Raw genomic sequence first — 18,984 nt, forward strand, 5'->3', positions numbered from 1 at the left:
GATTGACGAGGGGCAGACTCTGTATCTTTACAGGAAGTCAAAAGCTTTTTGACCGCACACTGCCTATCAATATTTAGAATGTAATTCTTTACATGCCAAATTCACTAAAAATAAGCTTCCACTTTAGTTAATGTTTGCTCAGCAGTTCATCCCCCTAGAAAGATGTCAGCCGTAATACCAAACAATAATGGTTGAAGGAACTTTTTGGCCTCGCTATATCCAATTTCTTTTACATACGAATGAAATTGGATTGGCTGTTGATCGTACAAATACTATAAAGACCAGTGGTGCAGCAAGGGTGGATTTTGGGGGATAAATCCCCCCCCAGAGCACAGAGAAATTTTTAAATTTAATCCATTTTACTTGATTGGATCAGTATTACTTATATCATAGTGTTAGGATTAATCAAATATCGCTCAGAAAACCGTAAAATTCGCCATTTTGAACCATTATTCTTAAAAAATTTCAGGAGGAGGGCCTCCACAACTCCTTGTTACCCTGGCTGGTATGCAATACCCCCACACTCCTAAGTATTACTTCTGCCTAAAACCCCCCTAGCCTTAATTCTTAGCTGCGCCCCTGATAAAGACCAATAAAAGAGCAGGCCATTGAAGACTGCCCAGTTAGCTGTTTAATAACAGCCTTTTTGACCTGAAAAACAGCTAATCACTAGCAGTTTTTTCTAATGGTGAAAATGCACTTGTAATACAATATATTTCAGAATTCTATATCAAATGAAAAATCATTGCTATAAAAGGATAAATATATTACATAATCATTCAGAATCATCGTCAACAATCAAAATTTTTCTCTTCTTTGTCCTTGGAGTAAACTCTTCATCTGAAGACAAAATTATTTCATCACTACACTTCTCTCCTGGAGGTTGATTTGAGTCTTTTGACTTGACTTTAGAGCATTTTTGAACTAATGATTTAGAATATAAATTAGAGTCTGATAACCTTTTTGAAGAGGCTGGATCAGTAATTTCAACTGTAGGTGATGGAAATGAAGTATTTTCAGTACTAGTTTTAGAACTCAGACTCATAGACTTATTATCCGAAGTTTCTTTGGATGAGGTGGACTGAGATTCTTTGATTGATGATGAAGAAGAGGTTTTTTTTTGAGATTTCATTTTGGATTCAGAAACTGATGGTTTTGGTGAAGGAGTTACTTTGGATTTTTCTAGAGTTGGCTTTGAATCTTCAACATCTAGTTTCTTTCCAGGAAATTCCATTAAAATTTGATGGCTTTCAGAGAGGGCTTCCACTGCCCTAGGACCTATGGGTAAGAGAGAAGACAGATATTTGATTAGATAAGTGGTTTTAATAACCCAGAGCTCTAAAAGAATCTCTTCTTAATGCCTGGAATGTTTAAACTGATTTTCACAGCAATAGAGGCACTGAATCTAAATTTGAAACCAGGTTTTTCATATCATCTTTACATTTTAAGATACATGAATGTATTTTGAAAATACACAAGTTTAGGATTCTTTACGTGAAAACAAGTAATTATATTATAATTCCATTGCTTGGACATTGGCCACTGCTCAGAAATCCTTGGTCTATATCATATTTTTATTAGAAAAATCATTGATAAAAAATAACCGTTTTCATAAGAACACAAAAAGAAACTTTCATTTTCTTTTCTTCAGAAAAGTTTTTGTGAATAGCACCTATAGATGCATAGTAGAGATGTGCGAATAGTATCCGCGAATACTCAAACACCTCGAATACTAGAAAGTATTCCAAATTCGAGGTCTCGAATAGTTATGCGAAAAGTACCGCCTCGAATACCTCGAATACTTCGTATTTTGCGTCGTACACTGTTGCACGCACATCGTTGGTAGTTGATTCGGAAAAATGTACAGAACTCTAGTCTTTTAGTGCATGCAGCGCCGTTTTAGGCAAGTTGACGAACTACATCAAATTCGCGGGTTAGAGCGGTGAAAAGAGTTCGACGTGGGGAACCTAAATTGATCCGGGTGAAAAAATCCGAAAATCCCCGGTTTCTCACACCAGGAAAACCTCAGTGCCGTGGGGTAGTAACTACGTAGCACAATTCCCAAAATTCCCTAGCCCCTCCATCCATCAGCCCTCGGCCCCTCCTCCAAGCTCCAGCTGCTCGGCCCCGCTTTCCTCTTCTTCGAAATCAAACAAAAGGCCCCAGCTCGCGCAGGTTTCGTATAAATGAGACGAAGTGTTTACCATGTGTCATTTATGGCTAATAAGGACAGGCACTTAGTTTGAATCTTTTCCAGGAGATGAAACTACCATAGGGGGAAATTCAGTGCCGTGGGATAGTAACATCGGCGCATTTCCCACGATCTGCAATCCCCTTCCATTCAGCGCTCGCCTCACCCACTCTGATGCTTTCCTCTTCTCCGAAATCAAACAAAAGGTCCTCGCCCGTGGAGGGATCGTATTACGAAGACCTTAGCTTCGAAAAAAATATTAAGTTACACGAGAACAATAAAGACGTATCTCGAGACGAGGAAGTAAATGTCAAAATAGGACGGAGACTTGGCATTCTGGCTAGACTCGATATGAGCGGCAGAGCTTCTCGGAATTTGATGCCGCATTTTTTTCTGAAAATATATATCAAGTTACAATTTATGAGTGGTGCTATGAATCTTTATTGCTACAGTCCCAGACCAAGGGATATTTTCTCAGGATATTTGGTTTCTCCCTGATAGCAATTCCAATTTATCTTCTTATCTCGTGAGAACTCCCAAAGATGTACTGAAAATAATTGAAGGAAATCCGGTGGAGAAGAGCTTGTATTTTACAAAGTGCCTCAGATTGTCAGCTAGCACTTGGCAGCAGGAGTGGGGGTAAAGCGATGTTAGTTGAATTAATTATATGCCCAATTGTCTCCATAAAATTAAAATATTCCATTAGTCAGCTAAATTCCTGTTTGAATCCTTTTAAGGAAATCAAAATTACGCCCCAAAATCTTGTGTTTCCTGCTGCATAGGCAACCGAGTCAAACATTCCAGCATTCATCGTTTAGTATTCGAGGTATTCGAAATTCGAGGTATTCGAGCAATGATTTAATATTAGAATTCGATATTCGAGTTCGAGAAATCTGCTATTCGACCCATCTCTAATGCATAGCATTCATACTTCGCTGATTTCAATTCCTTCTTAACGCCTCCTTATTGCAAAATAAAAATAGAAAATTCTTTCTGTAAGATACATATTAAAAGTGATATCAAAATAAAATATAGGGATTACAAGTTGCAAGTAAGTGGTGTAAGGAAGGTGTGTGGTGCATTTACCACAGTGAACTGCTGGTTAAATGGATTATCTTAAATTCAGAGTCCATGTGGTTTGGATGGAGCAAACTAGCATAATTGAGAACTAATAAAAAGTGTTTATAAAGTGTATTAACCATATTTGTGAAGTTAAAGAGGGAAGAGGTATGTTACATTTAACTGATAAAAAGTGTTTTTATAAAGGGTATAGACCATATTTGTGAAGTTTACCAGAAAAATAAAACATTACAAACCAATACTGCAGCCCTTTTCCCACTCTCTCTTGCCGTAATTATTTGTTCCAATTGCACACATTGTATATATTTTCTCACTATGTTTCTCATATCACAGTACCCATTTCTTCTGATCCAGTAAAATTAATTAGATAAAGGCAACTAAGGAATGATGGAAATAGAGGTATGCTCACAACTTTTTATTTAAACTGGGATAATGCCTTGATAGACCTGAGGCTGATTACCTGCAATTTAGGATCTTAAAACATCATGAACTTCAAATGATAATTTATTTATCTATTCTGTAAAGATAGTAACATCCAATTTTAAAAGCACTCAAGATATCCAAAAAATCGCAATTATTGCACACGATGCTACCTTTCAAAAATTGTTTAAACCTTCCAAAAGTTCATGGTGGGGAAAGTGTCTTTATATTTTGAAGCCAGAGGAGGCAGTGAGCATAGGTGGCCATCTGCTTATCCCCTGATGCTGAAAAGCCTCAGTTCAGCATAATAAGCTGAGAATGACACTAAAATCATGCACCATTCAATTTCCTAATACATTAAAAGGACAAGGCATGGGGGTCTAGGGTTTACCTTAAGGTCTAAAATTTTTGGGCTATATTGGAAGTTAGCTCAAAAACATTTTTTTTCAACGCGACAAGTTTTCCCGACAAACTCCTTTCTTCCAATCCACCCTACTATACAACCATTCCATAAAATGTATCCAGAGGTCAACAACATGTAATAAAATATTCAGAAAAGAATGATAAATAAAAATGATAACATGTACATTAAACTTGTTAATATATACATACCTCTTTTGATGTAACTGATTGTGCTATACGCAGTGAAGTGGAAATCTTCTTGAAAATAACCCTCAATGAGAAGGTATGCTACAATTGCCTCTGCTTGTTCTCGAGATATAGCGGGAGGAGAAACCCCTTTAAGTCGTAAATTTGTTGCTCCTTTTCCTAGCCAGGCATCTACCAATTTTTGAGCTGAAAAATCACATGAGCAGAAGCAGTAATTATTAGTAAAAATGCATTATAGTGCCATGAAAAATTACAACAATACGATTATATTAACTACACCATGAAAAGTCTTTCAAGACCATGAAGTATGTAGATAGAACCTTTATAAGCAGCAATAAGGATATTACCCTTAACTCAAGAAAAAGGGTAAATCACTGCCAGTACATATAGGAAATTTATAGAAAATAATTTCAGACTGCACAATAATGTACATATAATTAAAACTAATGATAGTGATGTTCCAGACAATGCATTTAAAAACTTGACATTTCATGACAGAAAAATTTAGAGAGACAAATTATGCAGTGGAAACCATTTGCATACAGCAAAAGTTGATTGTGGAGCATATCTATCAACATGGTCTTGACCTGCCAGCAATGCAGCACATTCATATCGGAGATAAGTTACTTCCTTGTAAATTTTGTAACATAACTTTGAAGAGGAATCGAAATCAATTGCAACTAAATGATGAAAATGAAACACTTTATTAAGAACCAGAACCTAGAGCCAGGAACTGAACAGAAATCAGAACCAACAAAAAAAGCATAACTGACCCGTCATTTACATATTCACTCATCAATGGAATACAAATTGCCACCTTTCATGCTGGTTTAACAATAAAACTAAGCCCTTGCTTCAATAACCATTAATCTTCTGCAATCCTTCCTCTTTAACTACCTTGGTACTTGTATCCACACATACTTTCCTCATGATTTATATTTTGACAAATCTCTCAGCCAAAAGAGTGATCACCCTTACAAATAAATTTTCTTTTTTAATATAAATGAAACGAAATCTTAACCATGAATAGAAAACAAGCAATGTACAAATCCTAGTAATTACTTGCCTGTAACTTTCACATCCAAACCAGCAGCATTAGAAATCACTTTATACAATGTTCTGCAATAAGAGGTGATATTGACTTTGCGGGGAACACATGGAGCACGACAATGGTCACACATTTTGTTGCAATCAGTACTTTCCCATGCCTCTCCAAAGTGAGATGCAATGATGCACCTCCGACACCTAGACCAATTGGAAGTCACAAATTATATGGCAAGGCAATTTCTGTAATCAACAAGCCAATTCATTTCCACAATTTTTTTACCTGCTGACATCCAAAGAGTAGGCCACCATGCCATAAAGGTTTTCAAGTCCTGTTTGCTGAGTAAAAACCATAGTGCTCAAACGAAAAACATCAGCCAACCGATAAAACACGATGCAATCAGCTGGAAGACCATCTCTGCCTGCTCTCCCACTCTCCTAAAAAATAAAAAATTGTAAGAAATGAACCATCTGGTTTACCTTGAATGATGCAATAACTGACCAAGCAAAATTTGGAAGGTAAACATAAATAGTAACAACCCTCCTTTGAGCAACTGTCATAATGTCATCTTTGAGGAGATTAATCCAAAAAAAGATACTTCTATAGGTCCCAAATGGTACAAAGTGGCTTCTCTTGCATGTGCTGTAAAATTAATAATGGAGGTATAACAAAAATGATGAAATTTTACAATGCAGAAAATTCATTCCTAATCATTTGGTACACACAAAAACATTAAGCACATATATTTGTATCAATAAATATGTTTCCTACACTTGCTTGCATACAGACATATGAAAACCACTTAATGGGCCAAGCTGAAATATCCACTCACAGTTAAAATGACCTAAATCAACAAAATCCAACAGAGGATAATCAAAATTTCTCAGAAAGAAAGGTACTCACAGTTTTGATATTTGATGAGGCAAAAAACATCATTTTTGCCATTACAGAAGGGTAAGGAAGGTAAGGTCGAGGGAAACCCAGAATTATCTCAGCCTGGTCTTGAAAATAGATGTCATGGGGATTAAAGTACCTATAATACTTCATATGATAGATACATATTTTGGTGCCCTTGAAGTTTTTGCCATACAGAATCGCAATATGTACCTCTAAAAAATTGAAGTTTCTCTTTCGATTCAGCCCTTAATCCAAAGGCTGGGAATCCAATACATAAGCCACCACACAAGCCTGATTCCCCTCTTACTAATTAATACATACAACTATATAAAAATAACAGGAACAAATAAAGGTGAAAAATATTGGCAGTGAGATAACAAGTAGCACACATGAGTAGTCCACAGCACTGACAAATTTACAGAAATAACAAAGCAGCTCAAAAACTTACAGTTGAACCTCATTAAAGCGAGTAAGGGCTATAGCAACACCCCCGCTATAACGAGAGATAGCCGATGCATCATCAATTGACCCTATAGTAAGTGTGTTAAAAAATTTGTTTTTACGAGACCCTTTTGGTGTTGGCTCTCGCATTAGCGAGGGTTTCACCGCCGGAAGACTTTCATCAAGACTACTTAACCTCTGAAATTGCTAGCGATCTGATAGAAATGAAGTTAATGGAGTGCTCAGTCTCAAATTTATGTGGTAAACTGTCGTTCGATAAATAAGTAGTTAATTTTGGTGAAAATATTGTGGCATTAGCATTCGCGAATGCTTCATCTTCTTTTGTTCCTCGGGCGGCAGAAAGCAGTCCGCAGCATACCCGCACGTCCGTGAGTTGCGTGAATAGAAAGCATTTGATGGCAGTCACCATGGCCAAAAAAACACCAAACACGTCTAAGCGAGAAAATAAAAATAAAGGAGTAATATGAGAGTGTCGAAATTAATTTCTCTTCCTATTTGCTCAGCAAAATTAAAAAAACAAAAGCGCCCAAGGAATTCAGACGATGAAGAGTTATAAGGAGCTTTGTTCGGGTGGTTTTGGCCACTCAAATCTGTGGGAACTTCTGAGAAAGAGGCTACGCCTAAGCCTAAAGCGGAGTATTTCAGGGATAGATTGTGAATCGAGAATTTTAAGAGTGCGGAAGGTTGATTATACTAATGCAAAGCACCAAAGTGTTATCTCCCCTCATAATTGCTGGTGATGCCTGTGGTGTAAACCCGAAGTCGTGGAAGAAAGGACTACGATCATAAGTATCTTTAGAAGTATTCCCCGCGTCATATAACATGCACGAAACGGAACTTTGTTACATACAACTCCCCGACAAAACCCTTGCAGTATGAGGTATTTCTTGCAATGATGCCTCTAAAGGTAGGTATAGTGCGCCTTAGCGATGATGTAGGATGTACGAAGCAATGATACTCAGCGTGAATTGTCCGGATGAACGTATTTATTCTCCGCTGCGGATTTACAAGGGTGAACTATTCGCGTCAGTGTTCGGAGTCGTACTGGCGCTCTCTTTTGTCACGTGGGTAGCCGAGCATCCCCTGGTGGCCGCTGGAAGAACTCACAGAACAACTATCTCTTGTTTGCAGTGCCGTGGTAAACTCGGCGTATTATTTCAAATACGTCGCGAGCGTAAAAGTCAAAAAGAAACTTTTTTCAACAACGGCAATTTTAATCACATCATTTTTCAAACTTAGCAAACTTTTTACCGTAGATGATGAAGATATTACATTATCTGATAGAAAAAGTCTTCCAAGGCGGGAACGTTATATAACCTTCCACCGTTTTTGCCTGTAGAAACAAATGTAATGCGTTATTTTACTTCACTGCCGCTTAACGTACAGAAACAATAAGCATACACCAATGGAAACATTTGCGGCATTAAATAACCGCGATACTGTTTTATCAGTTCATTTTTGAATTTTCAGTGGAAAATACCAAAATAATAGAATGATCAAGTAAATGAACTAATTAAGTGCATAGAAAAATGGCTTCGTCGGTTGTGCATTGGCATAATGATTGACAAAACAATGCTTTGCATGATTTTTATTCAGTGCGGCGCTTATAAATTGTTCGAATAGTTAGTCGTTGTTTGAGTAAGGAAATTTAGTGATGCAAAAAAAATCGCCTTTCGTCTGGATTTATGCTTACATTTATCGGATGGATGTTTATCTATCGCCGCACCACTCCTGTTCCTGTATATCTGTTCGCAACAGGTATATTGGCTATTATTTGCTCCACCTCCGGTAAAGCGACAATTCGCTATAACGAGTGTTTATTAGTGCACCGTGGGGTGTCATTATATCGAGGTTGCACTGTATGTGATTATCAAGGCTGACTCATACAACCTTGATAACAGCCTTGCAACAAAAGATCATTGGCTGAGGAAACGAATAGGGAGAGTGGCTCCTGACTAGCTACTTTATCAGTGTTACAAAAATATCCAATGCATTAGAAATAAAATAGTTGTGCTTGAACTTCTTTAATCGAACCACAGTTAAGACATTGCTTGTATTTGTGAACACTGGCTCAAGATGGATGAGATGCAACAAACTGCGTTGCAGGAAAATATATTTTACCTAATTACCACTGCAGATTGAATCTGAAACATGATGGTGTTTCTATCTATGCTAGACATAATTTAATATGTAATGCAGTAAGTATACCCTCTTATGACATATGTATGGAACAAGTTACTATATACACTGTCAGCAAATTGTCTTTTTGCCTTATCACTATAATTTGCATTTAAAAACGCCATTCACCCTGGACCTCTAATCTTAACCAACCTTGATTGGGCACCTCACATACAGGTTTTATGTACTAAAAAAATCTCCGTGGGTATATTCATGATCAGAAGGTTGTTTCCGATTGTATCATTGGATACTTTAAAAATGGTACACTATGCTAAAATCCATTCTCATATTTCTTATGGCATTCTGTTTTGGGGAAACTCACCTGTGGCTAAAAGAGCCTTTTCAACCCAAAAACAAGCTATTAAAGCCATGTACCATGTCCCTATTCGCACTCCACGTAAAATCTTTGCTAAATCTAAAATCCTCACCCTCCCTTCTCTGTATATCCTTACATGTGCCTGCTTTGTTAAAGCAAACCCTTCCCATTTTCTTCCAAATTCTACCTACCATGATCACCTCATCCGTTCAAGAAATAACATCCACTCAAACCAGTATTCCAGCTCTCTCTGTCTTAAAGGTTCCAACTACTCTGCCTCGATCCTTTACAATAAAATTCCCGAAGAAATAAAAAATAGCAACTCACTCTCTGTATTTAAAAAGAAACTAAAACTTCTCCTAGCTGTAAAATGCTACTACAGTGTTAATGAATATCTGGAGGATGCATTGTAAGGTAATTTCCTATATGGCAACTACATAGAATGCCTATTTTTTTCCATGCTTCTGTGAGTATTATTTACCCTCTGGACTCTGTTTTAATGTTGTACATATCATAGTTAAATGATTATCTTGGGAATTCCAAAGAATCTTATCCTGGTAATTTCAATATTAATGTATGTATGTAATTGTTTAAATTTTATATTTGACTTTAGCCTTGCAGATGTGTGTACTGCCAATGGTGAAATAAATTTATTTCGTCAATTAAAAAAATCTACCCCTTGAAAATATAAAATATACGGAATTGAAGAATATATGCAGAATATGTCAAAATCACCCATTTCCCCAGGTAACTATAAATACTAGGCATTATCTTATGAACAAGATTGTCACTAATTTAAAACTAATCTTGTAAAATATTGTAAACTGGACTACTCCTATATGTACCATATACATAATGGCCTCAGGATAATAAACATTACATCACTACAGTTAATCAAAATGAATATCACAACAATCTTTAGATATACTTATCCCAGTCAGCACAAAAGATAATTTCGATGGAAATTATTTGAGTAACTTGGGGCAATTTTACCCTACTCGTTATTACCCAATAATTACTAAGGTGCAGAATTGCCAACAGTGAAGTAAAAAAAACATATAGTGAGGCATTTACTTAATTGCATGTGCTTAAGAAAAGTTTAAAGTAGAAAAATAAAGTTCAATATTCCCACAGCAAAATCTGCAGAGATATTTTTCAAATTATTTTTGATTTCATTTTGCAAAGTTTCGCACTACATATATACTCACTATCGATGAAAGGCTGGGGTAATTAACAGAAATTAGTAGTAAAAAATTACCATATCATTTTCTTAAATACATAGAGAAGAATACTAATTTTCATCGGATTTTCGCTAAAATAATTAAATGAAAGTTGAAAGATCGAACACATCTGGATGGTTGGCTTCATTCGTTTGTCAATTGCTATTTGCGAATAGTGGACTGTAACATTGGCTAAGAGTGGCTAAGAGTAATAAATAATGCAGGAGGAACATGAACGCAACTGCATGTGCCTACGTAACGTGCCTGGCAACTATAATTTCTAACTATTACTGGAGTGTGAAGTAAACTAAACTAAGTTACCTGATGCAATTGATATGATGTTGAAAATTATAAAATTTGATTCACTGGAAAATTTAACAAAAGAGTTGCTTCACTTTTTGCTGTGACGCCATGGTGAGGCAACACTTCTTAATAACCTTCATAGCTGTAATTTGGTTCCCTCAACCCCTGCTAAAATATAGTGTTCTTTATTGAAAGTGATTTCAATAAAAAATTCAGGTGAAAAAAATTTGGAAAAGAACATTGTTTATTGGATTCTCATTTGGGTGAATTTTATTTCCTCGTTATCACACCCAAAGGCATTTGGTGTGGAAGATATTGTCACAGAGTGCTCAATGGGAGAAAATTAGTTCCATGTATAACATTGTTTCTATGTTAAAAGAAATCAAATAGGCAATTCCACTTAGAGAATAGCTTTTATTTATTTCGGTCATTTCTCTTTTAACAAGTACATACATCCTCATTAATGTAGGTTTTATTTTTGTAATTATTCCTCTTTCACCAAGTGGTTATCTCCTTATATAGATGTGGTATTTTAGTAACTTTTTGTCGTTCAATAAACAGCTATGTATTCTTCAATATTAATGTCGATGCCATCTTTTACCATAATTCTATGTGTGTAAAATAGGGGTAAAAATAGGTTAATCTATCTTTTGTGATGACTGGGTATGATAATATTAAAAATATGTATATAATTCCCTGGCAGGTCGCTGCACTCCAATTTTGCAAAAGTTTCTGTATTGTATTCAAAATATTAAAATGAGAGTATATTTAAGCCCTCAATCATCAATGTGTAAAACTGATTCTTCTTTTCTCATTCACGGTAAAAATAATGAAAACTAATTTTACGAGGGTTGTTTAATAAGTCCGTGACTTTATGAATTTCCCATATACAGTACACTCCCGATTATCCGGGGTAATGATGGGGAGAGATGGCACGAATAATCGGAAAACACGGATAATCCAAACTTTCAGTTAAATGTCTTTTAATGTTCATAATTTACCTAAAACAAACAATATATTATTATTTATGCAGTTATTGTGTTGCTTTAGAGTGCTTCCAGGACTCCTTGAGAGCTTTCTTCGCCAGTTCGCGATCTTTTTTTAGCGACGATAGCGTGGATGTACTCGTATTATTAATGCTTTGTGTATGGCCTGGTTTCGAAAACCACGCATCCGTGGCTGTGTGATAACGGATACAGGAAAAAGGTTTGCACGAATGCTTCAAAACCACTGCTTCACGTCGCAAACTACACTGTCAGGCACTACGCCACGTACTCGCGTCTCGCACAAGTTGCCCGGGTTGAAACTGCTGCGGGACTTGTATCCGTGATCAAGGAGCGCGGTCGCGCACTGCGAGGCTTGGAAAACAGGAACACGGTGCTCCCGTGAATGCAACTAGAGCGCGATCGCTTCAGTTTTACGAAGGGGATTCTAACGGAAATGATAAGCCCCGTATGTCCTAGCATTGATGCAGTAATTCTGGTGATTTTGCGTAGGATTTTTAAAAACAAAGATCGCGGAAAAAATTGAGCGAGAGTGAAAATCATGCACGGATAATCCGCAACCCGGATAAACCGCAGCCGGATAATCGGGAGTCTACTGTAGTTAATATAAAAACAACAATTATCCCGTAAGTCACCGTCTATTAATAAACAGCTGTTAAATTTTGAGCCAGCTCTGTCATTTAGTTTGCACTTGACAGCCATTGAAATCAGAAAACCTTGTGAATTTTAAAAATAATAGAAAAAATTGAATTTCGCATGCTAACTAAACACTTTTTTTTTTGGAAATAAAACTGTCACAGGCACCAAGGAAAGACTTTGTATATACGAGGGAAAATCTGCACTATCAATTTCAATGGTGAAGAAGTGATTCACTGTATTATATTGTGGTCGTAACAGCACAAGTGACGTCGAACTTTCAAGACGCCCGAAAGAGGTCGTCACGCTAGAAATCTTACATAGCATGGGTGTACACGAGTGTAATCATCATGGAAAAAATCCATAAATTAGGTTACAAACTGCTGCCTCATCATGTAAATTCAACAGATTTAGTTCCCTGTAACTACTTTCTGTTTCAAAATATGAAGATATTACTAAACGGCTTGAGATTTGAGTCGAACCAAGAGGTTATCACTGAAACAAACACTTATTTTGAGTGCCTTGATAAAAGCTATTGATTAGAAGGAAAAAAATATTTGGAAAATCATTAAACTAACTGAATCGATCTAAAAGAAGACTGTAAAGAGAAATAAAACACTTTCTTGCCTAAAAAAATATTATATTCAGAACGTCACGGATTTATCAAACCACCCTTGTACCATATTTTACACTAAAAAACTTACTTGATAAAAGTTTTCCATTGACTTAGATATCGAATGATGAATAACAAATCTCACATCAGGTTTATCAATACCAAGACCAAATGCAATCGTCGCAATCACAGCCTGCAATGAAAATGTATTGAAAAATAAGTTTGAAGTGCAGCTGATCACAAACTTGGATTTTTGAGATGGAACATATCCATCATTTTCATCAAATTTAATCCAGGGGGAACCAAGTTTTAGCATAAAATATATATTTGGCTAAGGGCAGCATGAAGTAACCAATTTTAAAATCTTTAGCTCCAGTTCTTACTATATAGCTCTGTTCAGTTCCAAACGTGATAATCTAGATAAATATAATAAAATAAACCTGCATAAAACACTAAAAATATTGGGCTTACAATAATACATACCAAAAAAACTATAATTTTGTTCATTTTTCCCCAAAATATTTTGAAGGTTTGAAATTTTTATGCAATAATTGAAAATAATTTTTACAAGACAATATGAAAATTTGTTTGTTCCCACAATGTCAACTTTTATACCAGCCCTAGTAAAATAAACAATCATTAAGTTATATTTTAAATATTAAATTAAAAAATTGCAACATATTTCTGCATGACTTCCGGGATTCAGTGAGAAAATGAACATGAAATGATTATCCATTTCCTTCATTTATCAGTTAAAGTTTTCCCCTCCATTACGATAAATAATCAAAGGTCTACTGCATAATCAAATCAGTGACTTTATTTCGATTCAATAAACCATCGACCATCTCAGATCATAGAAAAACTTTGTGTGAGGATGTATTTCCACCTCAATCTAAATATCCCAAGATCATTAGGCAAAATAATTGCACAGTTTAAGATCTTTTTATTTTTTTCACATTACTGTTGCAAAACCACCTTGAATCCAATTATTTCTTAGACCACTGATCACAATTGTTCCACAGCAATAATTTTTGGCTGATTATTAGATCTTAGCTTAAGTCATGCATTCATTTCTTGTTCATGGGTTATAACTCATAAGTTTCATCAATTATGTGCCATTTTGAAATCAAGTCAAAAAGTTGCATGTAAATAGTTTGTGTAGTATTAATCTAGAATTGAAAATAAAATTATTACTTGATATTCCCCAGACATCCATTTTTTGTGCACTTTGGAACGTAATTCAGCTTCTAAGTTAGCATGATAACAGCCTACACGAAGACCTCGTGCTCTTAGCTCAAACATCAGCTCCTCTGTATCTTTTATTGAGGTTGCGTACACAATGCCAGATTTTCCTTGATAGCGTCTTTTAAGCAACTTCTCCAATTCATCTATGCATTCTTTTTGGGAAGAAGGCTTTAGGCGAACCTGTAAAGTAATACAAATTATGCACTGATAGGAGTACACTGCAAAACATCTATAAACAAGAATTAACATTACTGAAAACATAAATGACTAATTTTCAAATTTTTTTTAAATCTGCCAAATCAAATATGTAATCTCATTTTCAATATCAACAAATTAGAATGTGAGGTAGTTGAGTTTTTTACATCATGAAATTATTAAATAAAATAACTTTGTTAATTTCATACATAAATATGTGAACTTGGCAAAGTAAAATTATTTAATATGAAACAATTGCACCAAGTTAATCCTGAAACTATTGATTACATGTATCATGAAATTCTTAAATTGGTTAACTACAGCTCTTCATTCTACCATCTGACATAGGAACTCCTCTATTGCCTAGTTGCTAATTAGTAGTGTCCCCTTTCTCTTAGCTATTGTTTCTGGTATCTGAGTATCTACAATCGATTACTAATGAAAAATCCTGATACGGCATGCAGCACATTTTGAGGCCATGTATTGAAAAATATTTCATACACAGTCATAAATATTAAAATAAGTGTGATAAAACAAGAATCAACAAAATCTTTAACAGCAATGCTCAAATACAGTCCAGTACATGATTCAATTTCAACAAAAAAGTCTATTATCAAAATAACACTTAATATGTAGCTCCATTCCATAAAGGAGCATTCTTTCAAAGCCTAGGCAAGAATGGAGAGAAAAAAAACATGCTTTCTGATTCTAAGTAAAGTCAAGTAAATGCAATCTTTTAAGGAACCAAGTTGTTCGGCAGTGCAATCAAATCAAGCAAGATAAGCATATGAGCATATTAAGCATAACAAATAGGTAATTCCATTTCAGAGGAACTAAACTCTTTAAATTCAGACTGAAATGAGAGATGACACGACTAGCATAACACCTCTAAAGTGAAAAGTTTAAATAACATAAATAAAGAACAGCACTATCTAACTCTTAATTACCTCATAGAAAAGATTTGGCCTGTTGAATGATGCCTTCAGCACCAAACAACCTTGGATGCCTAATATTTTTTGCACATCAATTGTAACTTTAGTGGTCGATGTAGCAGTCAATCCAATGATAGGGATATCATTAAAAATGGATTTAAGCACACCAAGAAAATTGTAATCTGGAAAAAAAAACAATTTCATGCATTAAAGCCAATCTCTGATTCTTGTAAGCTCAGAATTGGACACAAAATGAGATTACCAGGTCTGAAATCATGGCCCCAATGAGAGCAGCAATGAACTTCATCTATTGCAACTCTGAACAGGCGACCCATTTCATATGCCTTCTGCAACTTTGCCATGAACCTTTTACTTTTGGCAAGCTTTTCTGGAGTAACATACAAAAGGCGTAAATTAGAGCTCTGATCCACCATTGCCTGAAGAAAATGAAAAATCTGATCAGATTGCATAAGGCAAATGAATAAATTAAGGCAGCATTAGAACTTAGAAATTCCACGCCTAAAAAATCGTCATTACATAATTAACCAAAAATAAGTGTGTAAAGGGTATCTACTTCACAGACAATTTTGCTGGCTTGAGATTCCCATCTCAAAATTAGAAAGGACATGTTGGGGGCACATCTACCAGCGACAATTCCAAGTGATTTTATACTTGATGTACAGATCTCCTTTACTAGAAATAATAAATGGGCATATCCCGAATTCCTACCAGAAAATAAAATTTTCATTCAAAGTTTTCACACATCTTCGAACAGGGTTGGGCGTATAAAAGTAGAATATAATTGACCTCTCTAACTAGAGATAATTATGTAAAAGTTGTGGCTCTTGTGAAACATTAATTTTGTCTTATGTAGTATGTTAAATTAAATCATTATATTAATTTTAAATTTGGTATGAATAAAAGGATCATTAACAGAGAGTGCAATTTTATAAATTTCCAAAACTGTTGACCCCATTCAAAAAATATATAAATAACAAGATGGACAGGAGAGAAGTTGGAAAATCAGAGGATAAAATGTCGTCTGACTGGGACTCAAAACCAAAACTTCTGATAGAATAAACTGTTGATAGTTGATACATGGGGAGAACAGTGATTGACAGTTATCAAAAGTGACTGAAGAAAAGAGAAGATGAAGAGGAGAGGAGAATACCAGAAGGCACAAACAGAGGTGTACAAAAATACAATAGAATACAAACATGACGTTTGAAAACTGCTGATTTAAAGCAGAACACGTACGGTCTGGTATTTGAAGGAGGTGACCAATAGCTGATGTAATTTTTGCCAAAAAGGAAGGGTAAAGAAAGTAGGGTGGAGAGAAACTCGGTACACATTGGTATTAGCCGGCTCTTAAAGAAAGACGCCAAGGAGGCCACAGCCTAACATCCCATCAGACAGACCGAGTGTTGTGCTTGAAGTGTCCAACGACATCACTCAAACAGAAATCCGGCACACACAGCAAATTCTCCGCCACCACCGGTTTTTGAACTTGGGCCAACAGGGCATGAATCCAACACTCATAACCACACCAACCCGATCCCCATGTGACAGAATACTACATGGTTACGGTCATGATTCATGAAATACAAAATTTCTCATGTTGAAGCAAACTGTGATCTGAATTTAAAAACCTGATTCATACATCCCGAAAAACCTCTGCTCATAACCTCTGGCTGGCTATCTCTGAAACCACTAGACAATTGTTAAATCCAATAACTTCACCATTACCATGTGTAGCAGAGCAAAACACGATTAAAAACCAAGATCTTAGTATGCAGCAGTAGAGAAGAAGTCAAGACCAACATTAAAATAGGGAAGCAAAAACTGATAGAGGTGGATGAATTCTGTTATTTGGGAAGCAAGATAACTAGTGACGGGAGAAGAAAGAAAGAAATTATCAGCAGAATAGCCCAGGCGAAGAGAGCATTCCACCAAAAGAGAGACCTGCTCACAGCGGGAAACTTAAATATGGAAGTAAAGAAACAATTTATAAGAACCTACATCTGGAGTATGCTCCTATACGGAAGTGAGGCATGGACAATGACCGCAGCGGAGAAAGCAAGGATAGAGGCCTTCAAAATGTGGTGCTGCAGAAGAATGATGAAAATCAAGTGGATCGACCGAGTTAGTAACGAGGAAGTCCTAAGAAGGGTAGGAGAGAAGAGAAGCCTCATGAAAACCTTAATAAGAAGACGGAACAACCTTATAGGCCACATCTTGAGACATGATGGCCTGATGAAAACAATCGTCGAAGGACAAGTGGAAGGCAAGAATGGAAAAGGAAGACCTCGAACAAAATATATGGAACAAGTAAAGAGAGATGTGAGAGAGAAGAAATACATAGGTGTGAAAAGATTAGCTGATAGGAGAACTGAGTGGAGAGCTGCGTCAAACCAATCCTAGGATTGTTGACCAGTGATGATGATGAGCAGAGCAAACATAATCATTTAATCATTGTTTGTACCGAGGTCTTTTCCTTGACTTTATATTATTATGAATCGAAAGAGTTTTTTGGAGATACTTTCTGCAATAAGGCAACATACCTTTTGAATAGCAAATACTTCCTCCTTGGAAGAATTTGCGGACAATATTTCAGCAGGAACTCCAAGTTTTTTCATGGCGTACAACTGATCCTCCATCAAAGACAATAACGGGGATATAACCAAAGTGAAACCTATCAATAAAACAATTAGAAAAATAAAGTTAGTCATAATAAATAGATTCATATAAAATCTCATCACACCGATTAACTAAGATACTAAACCTTCAGTCCTCACTTAACCTTTTCCGAGCAGTGCCGGTAACTGATAGCAAAGACTCTTCCCACCTCCTGTGGGCATTATGAGAATGACATCTTCCCCAGACATTGTAGCATTGATAGTAGGAAGCTGGAATGGTCTAAAGTCGCCGATTTTGAAAACATTTTTGAGTGTTTCTTTAGCCTTCTCATACCATGGAAAATCTGCAACGAAAGATAAACTCTCACACGTAAACGCTTAAAGAACTCTCACAGTGAATTAGATCAAACAAAGGAAGGAACAAAGACTAACCTGTTGAGTCCCAATTACGACTTGACAATTTTTCACTCTTCTTCAGCAGTGCTATATCCTCCAACTTCTCTTTCCGCTTCAACAAAAAATCTCTCCTTTCATTTAATGCTGCTAACTTCGATGCAATACTTTTGAGCTCCAACTCAATCTTCTTTAACTCCACTTCTTCATCATCTTCAACGAAATAGTGAAAGTATAAATTAAAAGTGACATAAAAATCAAATTACGACCTTCCAGAGTTCACGACCGCTGAATATCAAACAAACCTTCATTCTTCAATTTTCCTTTCGAAGCCATGTCAGTGTATCACAGTGACACAGAAATCCTAAAAAGCCGAATGTAAGGCATCGGTTCAACTGGTTCTTCACCGTAAGATTATGGGCCATTCCACATCCTTTCAAGCGTTTTGTCCCACTAAGACGGTTATCATATGAGTATTATAAATTAAAATCTAAAAAAAATCATAAATACTTTCCGGGGGATCGCATGGACAGCTAAACTTCGGTTATATACGCTGGGAGCAGAAAGTGTCATACACAAAACGTCAACAAGAGCACGAAACAGGTGAAA

The 18,984-nt window shown here is 36.0% G+C and overlaps 1 protein-coding gene across 2 annotated transcripts; it reads right to left on the bottom strand.

Annotated features, from left to right (window-relative positions):
* Nucleotides 1-749: 749 nt before the first annotated feature.
* On the bottom strand, nt 750-18,964 carry LOC124171678 (ATP-dependent DNA helicase Q1-like). 2 transcript variants are annotated; one of them, XM_046550916.1, is made up of 12 exons: nt 18,681-18,964; nt 18,415-18,588; nt 18,147-18,326; nt 17,908-18,038; nt 15,609-15,783; nt 15,362-15,528; nt 14,169-14,399; nt 13,066-13,167; nt 5,628-5,782; nt 5,367-5,545; nt 4,304-4,486; nt 750-1,278 (listed from the first exon to the last, which is right to left on the bottom strand). In XM_046550916.1, the coding sequence occupies exons 1-12, from the start codon at nt 18,709-18,711 to the stop codon at nt 776-778; spliced, it is 2,211 nt and encodes a 736-aa protein (XP_046406872.1). In that variant the 5' UTR covers nt 18,712-18,964; the 3' UTR covers nt 750-775. The 2 variants fall into 2 exon arrangements, with proteins under 2 accessions (XP_046406872.1, XP_046406879.1); XM_046550923.1 differs by lacking the exons at nt 18,415-18,588; nt 18,681-18,964 and having other exon boundaries at nt 18,129-18,217.
* Between the last annotated feature and the right edge of the window lie 20 nt (nt 18,965-18,984).

Source organism: Ischnura elegans, chromosome 1, assembly GCF_921293095.1.
Source record: "Ischnura elegans chromosome 1, ioIscEleg1.1, whole genome shotgun sequence".
Lineage (NCBI taxonomy): Eukaryota > Metazoa > Arthropoda > Insecta > Odonata > Coenagrionidae > Ischnura > Ischnura elegans.